The following is a 15,996-nucleotide window of genomic DNA, read 5'->3' as shown; positions in this document are numbered from 1 at the left end:
ATGGAACCTGATTATCTAAACCAAATTGTATGGCCCAATTTCACCCAAAATATAAACAGTACTAAAATTAATTGATTGACATTCAAAATATCTAGTTATTAACAAATTTACATATGCCTAATCAAAAATTTCTGTCACCCAAGTGAATGACTGTAAATATAATTAAAAGATTCTGAATATAATGACAATGCAGAGTATGAGATATTGAATACAAGATGAGCAAAATATGAGAAATTTTTTAAAAATAAGAATTCCAGCTTTGTCAAAGGTGTACATGGCAGTACATCTATAATCCAGTGAGATAGTACTATAATACCTACATCCAACTTCTCAGTTTAAAATTCATCTTTCTGCAACAAATGCTAGTTTTACTACAAATGACAGGTTATATGTATATCTTTTAGATGCCTGGACAGCTACCTTGTAGAGACTTGCAGTACCTGACCTCGAATCTCTAACATAACTAGTCCTCCAATGAATACGAAGAAGTTAAATGTACTTAGCGAGAGTAATATCAGATATCCCTGTTCGATGCTTTCAATTTCACGGACATATATGCAGGTAATGACTGGTGGTGGCTTGAATTGTGATGAATGACAATGATATCTTCTACAATGTAATCCGAGTAGCAATACTGATGATCATATAAATCATACTAGCTGTTATGATACCCAACAATCCACCAGCAATGACCTGTGATTATTTAAAGAATGAAACCAAAAAAAAAAAAAAAAAAATCAGACTCCTTCCATCAAGAAAAAAAAATGATGCAGAAAATTGATGTGAGATTAATCTGACATGTGTCAGATCCTATGACACTCAACTCTTCATATCATCTCTACTATTTGTATTTATATCACATCCTTGACACTTTGACATGAGTATGACCACTTGACACTTTATTTGGACCATATTAATAAGCCAAGTTCAACACTGAGTTCATCTCTAATCTGTGTTACTCACATTCAAGTATTTGAACGCAATTACTTGAATGTGAGTAACACAGATTAGAATTACACCTCAGAATTATGTTTCAAGTAAAAGGGAGACTTTTTCTTGCTTGTTCGAACATAAAAAGGCATTGTACTTTTTGAACTGCTGATCTTCTTTTGTTTGTGAGGGGGAGAAGGGTAGTTCAAAAAGTATAGCCAACCCCAGAAGTTAGCATATTCAGTTTCCCTTTCGCAGCTTAGTTTACTTCATGCAAATCTTAGTTTGACATAAAATTTTAAGTCAGACAAATGATGTGAGATTTATCTGACATACATATTAGATCCTATGATAACTCTTCACATCTTTCTAATATTTGTATCACATCCTTGACACTTTGACTTGAGTCCACTTGACACTTCATTTCGAGTTTGGACCAAACTCATAAAAGTCATATAAAAAGCCGAGTTCAAAACTTGGATGAAAACCCTATGTTGGGACACAATTACTCGAATCTGAGTAACACAGATTAAATTATAACTCAGAGTTATCTTTCAAGTAAAAAGGAGATTTTTTTTCTTGCTCGTTCAAACATACAAACCACAGAGAATCTTTAGTCTGAAAATATATAAATGCTTTTGACCAACCTGAGGAGGAGTATGGCCAAGAAGCTCCCGCAATGGTCTGCTTTCTGCAAGAGGATGTTCAGCAGGCAGTCCATACACTATCTGGTTTAGCACCTGCAGAATAAGAGTGACCAAAATGTGGTGAGAGATAAATACTATACAAGCAAAAAAATTTGTTACAATGAGAACTAGCAGGAAGTGTAAAAGCAACCTCTGCTTGCCGTCCAGCATGTAATCTCACACCAGTTGCATCATACATTACCTGCGAAGAGACTAGCTTGAGTACGTATGAGAAAAAAAAAATGTTTTTCAACAATAATTCAGTTTCATGATTTCATAGTATAGCAACTAATTTAAAATTCCCAAATATGTATAATGTACAAAATGTTGATAGTTTGCATACAAGGATTACACAAGATATCTAAGAAAGCAAAGACAAAATATTCAGTGATTATCAGCCTCTCAGATAACTTAAAGAGAGCAAATTAATCTAATCATAGAAATTAGTTGATTGAGCCAACAACTCCCAACACCAAAAGGTTATTCCAACAGAGGAGTGTTGCAGGAGAAGGTAAAGATAGTTTTTGTTTTAGAGGTGCAAATCGTGCAATACATAGTTCTCAGAACAGGACACAATAACATTAAACCTTGAAACCAGCCATAAATCCATACACCATGCATATTGCCCCTTATAAAGCTCCACCAGCCCCCCTTTTCCCCGCATCCACCAAAAAAATATATAAAAGAAAAACAGGGGAAAAAGCATCGACTGTTCACAAGTGCATGTTTGCACAATCATCCATTCAGAAGATGAGAGGACAGGGCAGAGCATACCACACATGCTAAGATCAATGCAGCTGCAAAAACTGAACCTCCAAAACCATCTTGAAGCCCAATGGCAGCAGCTAGAGCTGTGACTGTGGCAGAATGGGATGATGGCATTCCACCAGAACCAATGAGCTGTTTAAGATCCCATCTTCTTTCCTTGTACCTGAAAATCTATCAAACCTTAAGCCTCTTAGGGTAAATAAAAATATAAGTATTTTTATCAGCACATGAAAGATAGAATTAGAATAGTTCTAATCATGGAAAACCCAAGTATCTACCAAAAATTGATGAAGAAAACCATGATCATATAAGATATATTATTTTATTTTATTTTATTTTTTCGTTTAAAAAACCCCACAAAATCAATTACAAAGCATACATAGCAATGTGACATTTAGGTTGCCAAGATCGAAACCAAAATACAATATTGTACATATCTCTATCCTATGGATTGATGATGCAACTCATCGATAGTAATTTTCTTCAAACCCTATCTATATGCACTTGTTTTATTGCTTCCCAACGAATGTGATGAAGTAACTAGTAAAAAATGTCTTTTATGTGTCTATGGAGCAGACTTGTTCGTCAGCTGTGGTTAGTTAAGAAAGATCTGAGGTCTGATGGAAAATGCCAAGGACAGGGAAATTCTGCTAAAGCTGCGGTGGACGGTCACTGCTCTGAAGCAGAGCTATACTAGAAAAGGACTCAAAGGGTCTTTTAGCAAGAGGTAGAGATCACATGTAGCATTACAATAAGATGTTAGGCTATATATAAGAGGACAATTTAAGCCTATACGGTCAAACGAAGAGATACATTAAGCAATTGGAAATCTATTCTGTCAGGATCCTGATAGATTTCTGCTTAATTTTAGTGTCTTATATCAGTACTGGGAGGAAATTATACCAATGTGGCATGTACTCCAGCAATATTGAACTAAACGATGGTTGATTAAGGAATCTGATGCGTATTTCACTTGGCTTGTCCAGGAATGTGGATATACTATAAATCTATTTGGGATGTGTGAAGTAATTTAAATGGAAACCTTCAATTCTTCAAATAAGAGGGATTAGACAAGATACAAATGAAAATTTGACAAAAGTTTTTGTTCTTCTTTAAACACAAATATGAAGGCTTAGGTTCCCTTTTTTCTCATTGCGATTTCCATGAAGTGGACTCATCACAAATTATCGGAAGCTACACAAACATCTTTTGACCATGGAAAGCAAGCGCTCAAGGTTGATATTCAAAGAGGATAGTGAGCTATACATGGTAATTGGCATCATTCTATCCTCAACTCATAATCTTGATAACATTTAAATTTCATGCAAGCTCCTACCATTACGTTACATGAACACTTTGAACTCCTACCATTATGTTTATGTTACATGTACATTTCGATGATCAATTGATACTATAATCACCTATTCGCCTCCAGTATCAACATTTAATCCCAAATTCCAGTACATTGGCCACAGAATCTTGAGTGATATGCGAGTGATCTACTATATCACTCAAAAATGGTAAAGAATGTGATATCATCCTTTTTCTCAATGCATATTATATGATCATTACCAACCTCGTAACTAAATTGATTCTTGATTGTAACCAACAAGCCCTCTCATGTAATTACACAGATTTCGAGCTTCCCGAATACCAAGAATTGACTCCAAATGATAAAGTCTTCTAAATCTCAGCACGATTATTAGACCCGACCACTCAACAACAAGCTAGGCCTTTCATTTGCAACTAGCACATAAACACATTCTCTTCACCCATTTTTAATTCAAGCATCAAGATAATCAAGAATGCGTCAAACATCAGCTACAAATCATCAAGATAAACTCAAATTCAAATTCAAGCAGAAAGATAATCAAGAACACCAACAATTTCCATCAAAAAAAACCTAAATAAAATCCAATTTCACGCAAAAAAATCACAATCAGAAATCGAGGTCAACCCTAATTCATCAAAAACAACAGCAACAAGATTACATATCCAAAATTAGCAAAAACCAAACAGAAGTCAGCTAAAATAAAGGTTAGAGAATGTACCAGGTAGTGAAGACTTTGATCGATTGAGCTAGAATAAAAGCAATAAGCGCAGAAATCAGAGGAACATTGGTGAAAATTGAAGATGAATTCGAAGACGAAGCAAATGAAGAAGACGAAGAAGTAGAAGGTGAAACTGGAATGTTCGACATCGTGGCCGCCATTAATGATCGAGAAAACCTCGACCCGCCATTTTCCATTGAAGGTTATGGTGATTCAATCGAAACGTATTCGAAACGTTTCAATGAAAATTTAAGGGGATTTTTTTTTGGGGTTTCTTTTTTCTTTTTACTTCGGTTTTTTTTTTTTTTTTTGGGTTTAATCGTTAGTTAGGATTTATTATGGGAAGAGAAAGAGGGAGAGTATTGTTCCAAAAAAAAAAAAAAAAAAATGAAAGGGAAAGAGGGAGAGTAACTAACTAGAAGTCTCCTCAATCCTCATAGCATAATATTGGTGGAATATTCTTTACATGCCTTGATAATGTGAATCAACAAAACTATGGTATCCAACTATTGACAAATTAGGAAACTTTGCCGTGATTATTACTCCCTCGATCCCTTAATTTTTGCCCCATTGCAAAAATATGAGTCAAATTTTTAAAACTTTGACCATGAATTCTCGGTAATTTATAAGTGATAATATTTTTATTCGGGGTCTTGTTAGAATTGTCTCATTATATAGTTTATTACTCTCTCCGTCCCTTATCTACATGCCTATTTTCCATTTTTCACGGGAATTAAGAAACTAAAAGATTCCTTAAAACCCATGATTGGGAAGTATAAATGTGCATGTGGGGTTAGAGAGAGATAGAGAGGAAGAAAAAGTAGTTGGTAATTATTGAAGAGATAGAGAGAGAAAGTATTGGAAAATGATGTCAAAAGTACAAAAAAAATACAAGAAAATTGATGACAACTCATCAAAAAGAAGAAATATTGTCAAAAAGTACATTCTTTAAATAGAATTAGACATGTAGTTTTAAAACCCCTAAAAAGAAAAGTAAGCATGTAGATAACGGACGGAGGAAGTAATATCAAATTTTTATAATTTTTACGCGTACAGAAATAGAGACATATACGTTTAAAGACGCATTTTGTAGACCGTGAAAAGTTAAATGGGGCAAAAAATAAGGGACAGAGCGAGTATAAGGTTTTATTATTAGTCAAAAAAGAATTTAAATTATGGATAGAGTTACGTTTGAAATTACATTAAGAAGCATTGGTCCAATAAAAAGATATGTGAAAGCTTAATTATAAGGGTTATTATGACATAATTTAGGTGTTTGTATGTGTTTATAGTTCTATCCCTATCTTGTAAAAAGTATAAGATTACTCTTATGAATAGTGTACTGTCAATTATACCCTTCAAAATGTGCATTTACAGGTTTACCCACAATAATATGTACAAGTGTTTATTTTTCCTTCATTATTGTTAATTTTTTTTTTAACTATTTAGAATAGTGTGCGGACATTTATACCCCTAAAAATATTTGTTTAGATATTTTCCCTCATTGATGTAGCCAACAACTGAAAAAACTCTCGCACAATGCTAGATATGGCGCTCGCATTGCGCGCATTAGCCACCCTATGGCTTCCTTCATGAGCTTGATAATATCCAAAAAGGCCCTAAAATGAGTGTTTGTGTCGAATCTCTTTCGATTATAGTAATTGATTTGAACTCTAAATTCGATAGAAAACTTCTTGTTGAATACAAGCTTTTGATATATTGAAAGTACAAAAATACTTCAATCCAAAATATATTCCATCATCGCAACATTTTGCTATTGGACTTTCTTTCGATACAAGTAGAAGCTAATTAAACGTTTGATTAAACATTTGAACTACTTATATGTTTTAAAACAAGCAATAAGCAATCGTTTTTCCCATGGATTATTAAACTCTCTCTCTCTATTCGAAGGTCTCAAATAGACAAAGAAACAATTGATTTTTTGAATATTAAAGATCATCATAATAAGCTAAACGACACTTAAGAGTAAAAAAAAATTACCAACTCCTTAACATAAATCTATTTGTAAGATTACAAAAAAAAAAAAAATCAACTTCTATCCAATTAATGGCTTCGCTTTCGCGACACTCCTATAGCATGGCGCAATCTTTACCATGTTTTTTTCATAAATGAAAACATATTTCCAAATTTTCAATTCTTGTAAACTGTTAAACAAGGATTCAAACAAGGTACGTAGCTAAATCCATATCAATGATAGGAGAATAGACTATCAACAAAAGGAGAAAGAATATGCATTGTATTTGTTTATTCCACATAAGTTGCCTCATTTTTATATTATATCACAAATTAATTATGGGAAAAAAGATTATTACTTCCGTGCATCGCACATACACTAATCTAGTGCTATACTCATGTGTACTCCCTCTGTCACTTATTTTTTGCCCCATTTGACTTTCCACGGTCTCCAAGACGCGTGTTCAAACGTATAAAATATATATCTCAATTTCTATACGCATAAAAATTAGAAAAATTTGATATTAATAAAATATACAATGAGATGATTCTAATAAGAACCTACATAAATATATTATCACTTATAGATTATCCGGAATTTATGGTCAAAGTTTTATTAATTTAACCCATAAAATTGCAATGGGGCAAAAAAAAAAAGGGATGAAGGGAGTATTTAGTGAAAAAACTTAGATGAACAAAGTAAAAACCTTGTTCAATTTATCTTATTTTTGCTAAACTAAAATAAATTTTACTAATATTAAATAATTTTTTCCTGAACTTAAATTATTTGGAAAATTTAATAACAAACTAACCTTTGCTCTGTTCTCCCAAAATAAACACAAGTTTGTATTTTTTCTTCCATAACAAACCCAAATGACTTGTGATCCAAGCAACCGGTCATTTATTTTTATTTTTATTTTCTTTCCATTTAATTATCTTTTTTTAAAAAAAAAAAAAAAAAAAAAAAAAAAAAAAAAAAAAAAAAAAAAAAACTTAAACCTCCCTGCTTTTTTCGCCACCACCAAACCGCACAACTTATACCTCATTTCTTTTCTCGCCGCCCGCCAATTCCCTTCCCTTCCTGCCTGCTATATTCAATCTCCTTCACTCACGCAGTAACGCTCACCGCCAACCACACCTATCAACAACATTAGCTAACTCCCACTACTCCTTCACCCCCCTGCTTTTCTCGCCATCACCAAACCGCACAACTTCCTTACTCCCTCTATTCTCACGCAAGCATTTGACCACCTGACCACGCCAACCTCCAGCATATCGCCAACATTTTTGGCCACCGCAAGCAGCCGCGCAATCCTGGCCAGCATCTACTACCGTAGATCTTGTTTTTTGGTTGTTTTTCTGAGTAATTATTGTTAGATCTAGTCTTGTTTGGGTGTTTGTGGGTTGTTTATGAGGGTGGTTAGGGGTGTTTACGGAGATGGTTAGGATTTTTTTGTTGGTTTTCATGGTGGATGTGGTAAATTTTTTGAGGGTGATGGGTAGTATGTAACTGTGTAAGTAGTGTATGTGGGGTTATTTTGGGATAGCATTGAGTGGTTTCATGGAGGGTGGGTCGCCGGAGCCGGGGGAATGGGTTGGGCGCCGGCTGTCGTAGGGGAGGGGAAACTGGTGCGGAAGGAGGGTGTTTATTTATTTTATTTTTTTTGTAAATTATCAGAATTTTAAAAAAATAAAATAAATAATTTTTGTTAATTATCAAAAAAAAATTATATATAAATTTTTTTTAACCAATTAGGACATGACACGTGGATTGCAAACTTGTGTTTATTTTGGGAAGATTTAAATGTTGGTCCATTTTGGGAGAAATGAGCAAAGGTTGGTTTGTTTTTATTAAATTTTTACTTATTAAAACTTATTTTGTTGATTTTCTATTACACGAATATTTGTTATTTATAATTACTGATCTTTACCACTTAAAACTTATTTTTGATGAAATGAACGTATTTTTGCAACCTTAATTATTTTTACTGAAATTATTTGAATATGGTGGAGATAAGATAATAACAACAACAACAACAACAACAACAACAACAACAACAACAACAACACCAATAACAACAACAACAACAACAACAACAATAATAAATTCCTAACAAAATCAACTAACAATGTAGTAGGGTAAGAAGGGTCGAATGGGAGATGATATTCAATCTAACTTCTAAGGAATTGGAGAAACTAAAATAAGTCACGAAATTTGAGATTGAAAAGTTATCTAAACTAAAATAAGGGAAAAAAAAATAATAAAAAGGCCTAGGGTTATGGTTCAACATGCTTATAGTTCTAAATCTATCAAAATACCATCAACAATTCAATTAATCAAGTATCTAGAGCAATTGCTAAGCTTACGGTCAGGTATTAATGCTCTTAATTCAACATATGTAGTTCGATCGCTAACATAATCAAAATTACTAATTGTAGGTAAGCCTTTAAAAGTACGATTTTTCGATTCAAACTCTTATTAACAATAACTAATCAAACAATTGATCAGGTTGCAAGATTAACATTATAACACTATCAATTAGTGATATGAATAATCACGATATCAATAACATCAATCAAAATTCATTGTATAAACATGGATTCCCAAACCCTAGAAATAAACTACTCAAGCATGAAATAAATAATTAAATCTAAATCTAATAAAGAAATCATTATTAAAAGAGAAAAATAAAATACCTCTAAGAATTAATGTAACAAACTCAAGAGCAATTCATGGAAAAATCCATGGAATTGCCCAAGAGAAACTATGGCTAGAGAGAAAAGAAAACGAACGAATAAAAATAATAAAAAGCGTAAGGAGAAAATAATATCTCCTTGAGTATTTATAATTTCCTCAAATTCTAATCTAAAAATAAAAAAAGAAAACAAATAAGTAAATATAAACTATACAAGTTGTCAAACGATAGGACAATACAAGATGCGTGGCACAAAGATGCTCGATGGAATCGAGGGCCAAGCGAAAGACGTATTGCGTTGCCCCTTGCTTTCTGCGGTCGTGGGTCAGTTGGAGCTATAGCTCCCTGGTCGAGAGAGCTCTCGCTCAGGGTGTTCCTCTCGGCACATGCGAGCTAGCTCGCAAGCTCTCGCTCACTCGCTGTTGGGCATTATGTCAACTTCACAGGTTTGTAACTTCTGATGCATAAGCTTTATATAGGCATGTGACATAACGTTGGAAAGCTCTTCAAGTCTAGTTTCCAATGCAACTTGAATCACTTAAATCCAATCTGTAGAACTCAAGTTATGCTCAAAAGAGTGAACAAAGGTCAGTTTTGACACTTTGGTAACCATCGTTTAACTTCGTTTTCAACTCAAATTCAATTCGGAAAGGCACATAGTGACCCTTGTGAATGCTATGTTCATTTTCCATGCACACAATAATCAAAATCAACATCCATAAACATGGGATCTTTGATTAATAAACTCAAATCATCGACTTCCATCCAAATATCATCCGAATCAACTCCAAACACATCGAAATCGTCCAAACGACTGTGAAATCACCTGAAACATTTAGAAAAACACGAACGAAGCGTAAAAGAGTACAAAACAAACAACTTATGTATTTGCGACCTAAAAAGCAACAAAAGATCTAAAAAGCAACTATAAAAGTAGCATAAACGTGCCTATAAATCCTACATAAATATGACTCATCAATAATAAGGAAAAATTGGTAACAATAATCCCAACTTTCACGTATTCGCTTTAAATAATTCCAACTTTGATTATTTTTAAATATCGGATTTTGGGGGTCATTCGCTCAAAATGGCCCCAAGTGATCGTTAACCTGTTAAAGAGGTGGTTTTTTTTTTCTTTTGTTTAATAGACACGTGTCATCTCGTGATTGGTTGAAATATTAGAACAAAAAGATAAACTTAAAAAAAAAAAAAACCCAGCTGCCACCCATCTCCGGCAACAACCTCCCACAACCCAGCCTAGCTAGGTCGTCGCCGGTCGCCACCCTGGCCTGCTGCGCCCAGATCCCCTCTCCCGCGTCGGCACCGCCCATCCTAGTGCCCCTTTCCCCAATACCACCAAACCCGCCACCTAAAAGCCCCCAAACCCCTAAAACTAGCAACCCCGCCGCATAAAACCCCCAAACACCCCTCCCCCCACCATCAGAACCTTAGCGCTAGGGTTCCAAAGGTGGGGGGAGGGGCGGTTGGGGGTTTATGCGGCGGGGAGGTCGTTTTTAGGGATTTTAGGGGTTTAGGTGGCTTTGGGGGAAAGGGAGCTGACGGGGGTAGGTGGAGTTACCGGCGCGGGGGAGGGGGGTTTTGGCCGGCACGTGGATGGGGAGGGGGGTTTTGGTCGCCGCGGTGGTGGTGGAGAAGGTGGTTCGTGGGTGGAGGTGCTCGACAGTGTTTTTTTTTCAATTTTCTTAAGTTTTTCTTTTTTAATTTTTTTTTTATTTTTCAACGAATCACATGGTGACACGTGTCACCTCAACCTGTTATGACAGGTTGGGTGACCAGTTGGGACTATTTTGATCAAATGACCCCCGAAGTTCGAATTATTTAAAAATAATCCAAAGTTGGAATTATTTAAAGCAAATATGTGAAAGTTGGGATTATTTTTACCAATTTTTCCTAAATAATAATAATAATAATAATAATAATAATAATAATAATTTATTATTATAGTAATATAATCAATTCCCTAGAAATTGTTTAAAATTACAATGAAATTGTAATAATGATATTGTCTTATAAATAAAATTACAATAATGATACTATGTTATAAATAAATTTTTTGATAATTATTAATCCGTATTACATAGTAAAATAAGTTATCTAATCTACTCTAACCTATTGTGATATGAGTCAATGTGATTTGATCACATATATGATCTTATATGAATTTATGTTTTTCAATAAAATATGCTCATAATATTTGTCATACTCGTATAACCCGATTTTTTATGATTTGATCGGTTGAACATACCTAAATACTTTATAATCAATAACTTTATAAATAAGGTGGGGTAAACAAGTTTCTCCTGAGATTTTTATTGGGTCATTTCCATATCCATAACAGAATTTTTTGGTAAAATGGTCTAAATTGCATATTATTTTTAGAAAAAAATTGTACAAATTTTATTAATTTTCAAAAGTTTTTTGAAAAGTAAAAATTGTCTGGAATAATCCCACCTTTGGGGCATCCGCCCAAAATAACCACCTTTGGGTTTTTAAATAATCCGGCCTTTATACTTAATCCGCTCAAAATGGTCCCGAGTGACCAGTAACCGGTTAAAGAGGTAAGTTTTTTTTTTTATTCAGTTTAATTTACACGTGTCACAACTTTATTTGTCCAAAATTAAAAAAAAATAAACAAAAAAAAAGTAAAATCAAATAAATAAAACCCACCACCACCTAAGCCACACCACTTCAGCCACCACCATCCCCACCACCATCCAAACCCAGACCCCAGAACCACCACCCCACCAAGACCCGAAACCACTGCCACGACCGCGCCGACCGGGATCTCACCCCAGCTAACCCAACCCCAAAACGCCCTTTGAAAAATCGAAAACCCACCAAACCAGACCCCAGGAAACGGGTTGGGGAGGTCGGCGCGGCCTAAATCGAGGTCAGGGGAGGACGGTGCGGTCGGAATGGGGAATAGGGAAGGCTGGCACGGCCGGAAAAGGGACGGGGACGGGGACGGGGGCTGGGATCGGGACGGGAAAGGGACTTTCGAGGGTTGGGGATGGTTTTAGGGTTGTCGGTGTTTCCGATTCGTGGGGGAGGGAGGGGATTGGTTGTTAGGGGAGGGGGGTTGGTCGCGCACTGGAGCCGGGGCTGGGGTTGGTTTTGGGGGCTTGTTGACCTGAGCCGCGTGGCAGGGGACTCAGGTGGCGGGGACGACGGTGGCTTAGGCGGTGGGTGATTTTTTGAATATTAATTTTTTATTTTTATACTTTTTGTAAACAAAAAATTTAACTTTTTTTTAAAAAATTATTTTATTTTATTTTTATGTTTTTGACCAATCACAGGTCGCTGCGTGTCTGATAACTTATTATAACAAGTTACCTAGCCGGTTGGGTTCATTTTAAGCGAATTGGGTATAAAGGTCGGATTGTTTAAAAATAACCCAAAAGTAAAATTATTTTTAGCGAATATCCCATCCCAAAAGTGGAATAATTCCAGGCAATTTTTCTTTTTGAAAAATGTTTGTTTAAATTTTTATTATTAGTATAGTTGCCTCGACGTGCTTGGCCACTCGTGAAATTTGCAAATTCAAAGGTTCTCCGGTTCTCTCTCTCTCCTTGACACTCTCACATACATCATACTTCTTCCCCTTTCTCTCTCCAATTTTTAGGGTTTTTTCTTCATCAATCTTCTGATTCTTCTTCACATTTTCTCTTTTTCTTTATCTCTGGTAATTCCCTTTTCCTTTCAAGCTTCATTTCTCTGATTTCTGCACCATTTTCTGGTTTGAATTCTGGGTTTTTACTGATTGTTTATTAGAGTTTTAATTATTCTGGGTTTGCATTTTGTATTTAGTTTCATAAATGTGGTATCTTTTTGCTTGATTACGTCACATTGAATATATATTTTGTTTAAAATTTGTGTGGTGTGGTTGAATGTGGTGCAAAATTGCTTTTATTGGGTTAAATGTTTTAACTAATTTGGATTATAGCTGGTATGTAAATGAATTTTGATGTAGGATTTAACCTATGATTGTGATTTTAAAGCCCAAATAACCCAAATGCTACATCAAAATTCATTTAAATTTTCCTATGATATGCATTTTAAGCATATTGTGGTGTTAATTGGGTGATTTTCAATCTAATAATTCTCCCATAATATGATCCGCATTTGGGTGGTTTGTTTTATTGCGTCAGTATCTTGATATCCATTGTATTTAATGAACCCGGATCCTGGATCGTTTAACGAAATGACTTGTGAATTATTCTTTTGGTCACTACTCTTCCTTTCCTCTTTAAAAGGGCACATTTGGTTTGAGCTTGTTAGAGGTTATTTTTGACGTAAAACTATGAATCGTCAATTACTCTTGATAATTTATACAAATGTTGAGGAGAAGCATCTTTTCATGATACTAGTTGTCTGATTCTAGAATTATGGTAAAATTTATAATTAAACATATGAGATATGAAGAGTGATCTATAAAACTTGGATGTAGGTAGTATTCGTAATAATATATTGAGGACAATTCTTGTTGTTGAGAACTTGTATACATTTGGATTTTTAACATTATTGTTTGTAAAACAGAATTTGGATAGGTTTTAAAATGCTGATTTTTTGTTAAATAACTTTAATTTGCCATCGAGGATATTTATTAGACCTTTATATGTCTTTGATCAGATAATTGAAGATGGCAGATGGTGAGGATATTCAGCCCCTTGTTTGTGACAATGGAACTGGAATGGTTAAGGTAAATTCTTTTCCATGAATGAGCTATTCATTTATATTTCTATTCATTTGCAATTCATTGATCTAACTTCTCAATGTAGGCTGGATTTGCTGGAGATGATGCTCCAAGAGCTGTGTTCCCTAGCATTGTTGGCCGCCCCCGTCACACTGGCGTGATGGTTGGCATGGGCCAAAAAGATGCATATGTGGGGGATGAAGCTCAATCAAAGCGTGGAATTTTGACCCTGAAATATCCAATCGAGCATGGTATAGTCAGCAACTGGGATGACATGGAAAAGATATGGCATCATACCTTCTATAACGAGCTCCGTGTTGCTCCAGAAGAGCATCCTGTTCTTCTTACTGAAGCCCCTCTCAATCCTAAGGCTAATCGTGAGAAGATGACTCAAATCATGTTTGAGACCTTCAATGCTCCTGCTATGTATGTTGCAATTCAGGCTGTTCTTTCACTGTATGCTAGTGGTCGTACAACTGGTAAGAACCCTGTATGATCAAAGCTTTAGTTTTAAATTAGCTTCAGACTTTTGAAAGGTTCGCTTCTAAATAGATGATGCTTTTTCAGGGTATCAGGCCATTTATCTGGATAAGTGGATAGTTGGATTAGGAAGCCACTATGGATAGATTTAGATTGATTTTGTAGTTTGTATGTAGAAAGGTTCCCTAAAAAAAGTTTATTCTGTTGGACCATTTTTTCCAATTTTGACCCTTTGCTGCCAGCCGCCGATATAGGCCTAGGAGTATCATGTGTTTTCCTCCCCCTCCCATCAAAAGGAAAAACTTTGTTCTTAATGACTAGTGTTGCATTTTTTTTTCTTTCTAAATACCCAAGTTGAATATTCTATACTTCTGTCATTCTTGAATGACTTGAGCATTGATTAAGTTTACTCTTTATGCTCTTTTCTGTAGTACTGATTTGATGCCAAATTTTTTTTACTGTGTATATTTTTGCAGGTATTGTGCTGGATTCTGGAGATGGTGTCAGCCACACAGTGCCCATCTATGAAGGGTATGCTCTCCCGCATGCCATTCTTCGTCTTGACCTTGCTGGGCGAGATCTGACAGACTACATGATGAAGATTCTGACTGAACGTGGGTACTCGTTCACCACCTCAGCCGAGCGAGAAATTGTGAGGGACATGAAAGAAAAGCTTGCTTATATTGCCCTTGACTATGAGCAGGAGATGGAGACTGCAAAAACTAGCTCTGCTGTTGAGAAGAGTTATGAGCTTCCTGATGGGCAGGTGATTACTATTGGTGGTGAGAGATTCAGATGTCCTGAGGTCCTTTTCCAACCATCTTTCATTGGAATGGAAGCAGCTGGTATTCATGAAACCACCTATAATTCGATCATGAAATGTGATGTGGATATTAGGAAAGATTTATATGGAAACATTGTACTCAGTGGTGGTACCACCATGTTCCCTGGTATCGCCGATAGAATGAGCAAGGAAATCACTGCACTAGCTCCAAGCAGCATGAAAATTAAGGTTGTGGCACCACCTGAGAGAAAATACAGTGTTTGGATCGGTGGGTCTATCTTGGCATCTCTGAGCACCTTCCAGCAGGTTTGTTTCTTTGTTTTGATCTTTTCAATTATTGTGAAATCTGAATCTTGCTTTTGGAATTTTGACATTTGCCTGTTTTTCTGCAACTACAGATGTGGATTGCAAAGGCCGAGTATGATGAATCTGGTCCATCAATCGTGCATAGGAAATGCTTCTAATTTCACCATCAAAGATAAAAGGTTGAAGTGAGAAACCATTGCCGTTTGTTTGGAAGAGGGGTGTGCCTTGCACCTGATTTTGATTGGCGAGCCAAATTAGTTTGATAATTTAGTTATTCTATTGTTTAGTTTTCTTTGTGGGACAAGTATCTTGAACGTGCAAGAAAAGTGATTTAAATTAATTCATTTTTCTGAATCTCTTGCTTTTCTGGTTTAAATTTGCATCATCAGATAGCATATTATGGGTAAGCCTTGTAGCCAATTTTGCTATTCCACATTGACTTAGGCTTTGAAACAGACTCATCTGCTGCCCTAATGAACTTGTAAAAAATCACACGAACAGTAATCATGCTGATCTTAAAATTTGAAGTTTGAAATAAATTTGTTTGGAAAATTAAACTACTCTGCCAAATTTTAAAACTCAAAACATGTACTGTTGGTCTGTTGCA

At 35.3% G+C, this 15,996-nt stretch overlaps 2 protein-coding genes across 2 annotated transcripts; one reads left to right on the top strand and one right to left on the bottom strand.

Annotated features, from left to right (window-relative positions):
• Positions 1 to 216: 216 nt before the first annotated feature.
• On the bottom strand, positions 217 to 4,777 carry LOC110710497 (uncharacterized membrane protein YuiD-like). Its single transcript, XM_021888812.1, has 5 exons — positions 4,436 to 4,777; positions 2,391 to 2,547; positions 1,768 to 1,818; positions 1,578 to 1,670; positions 217 to 693 (listed from the first exon to the last, which is right to left on the bottom strand). The coding sequence occupies exons 1-5, from the start codon at positions 4,630 to 4,632 to the stop codon at positions 610 to 612; spliced, it is 582 nt and encodes a 193-aa protein (XP_021744504.1). The 5' UTR covers positions 4,633 to 4,777; the 3' UTR covers positions 217 to 609.
• Positions 4,778 to 11,558: 6,781 nt separating this feature from the next.
• Positions 11,559 to 15,846, top strand: LOC110710489 (actin-11). Its single transcript, XM_021888799.1, has 5 exons — positions 11,559 to 12,808; positions 13,756 to 13,825; positions 13,905 to 14,298; positions 14,776 to 15,389; positions 15,482 to 15,846. The coding sequence occupies exons 2-5, from the start codon at positions 13,766 to 13,768 to the stop codon at positions 15,545 to 15,547; spliced, it is 1,134 nt and encodes a 377-aa protein (XP_021744491.1). The 5' UTR covers positions 11,559 to 12,808; positions 13,756 to 13,765; the 3' UTR covers positions 15,548 to 15,846.
• The last annotated feature ends 150 nt before the right edge of the window (positions 15,847 to 15,996 follow it).

This window comes from Chenopodium quinoa, unplaced genomic scaffold, assembly GCF_001683475.1.
Source record: "Chenopodium quinoa cultivar QQ74 unplaced genomic scaffold, ASM168347v1, whole genome shotgun sequence".
Taxonomy (NCBI): Eukaryota; Viridiplantae; Streptophyta; class Magnoliopsida; order Caryophyllales; family Amaranthaceae; genus Chenopodium; species Chenopodium quinoa.
This window is presented reverse-complemented; position numbering and strand designations above follow the sequence as displayed.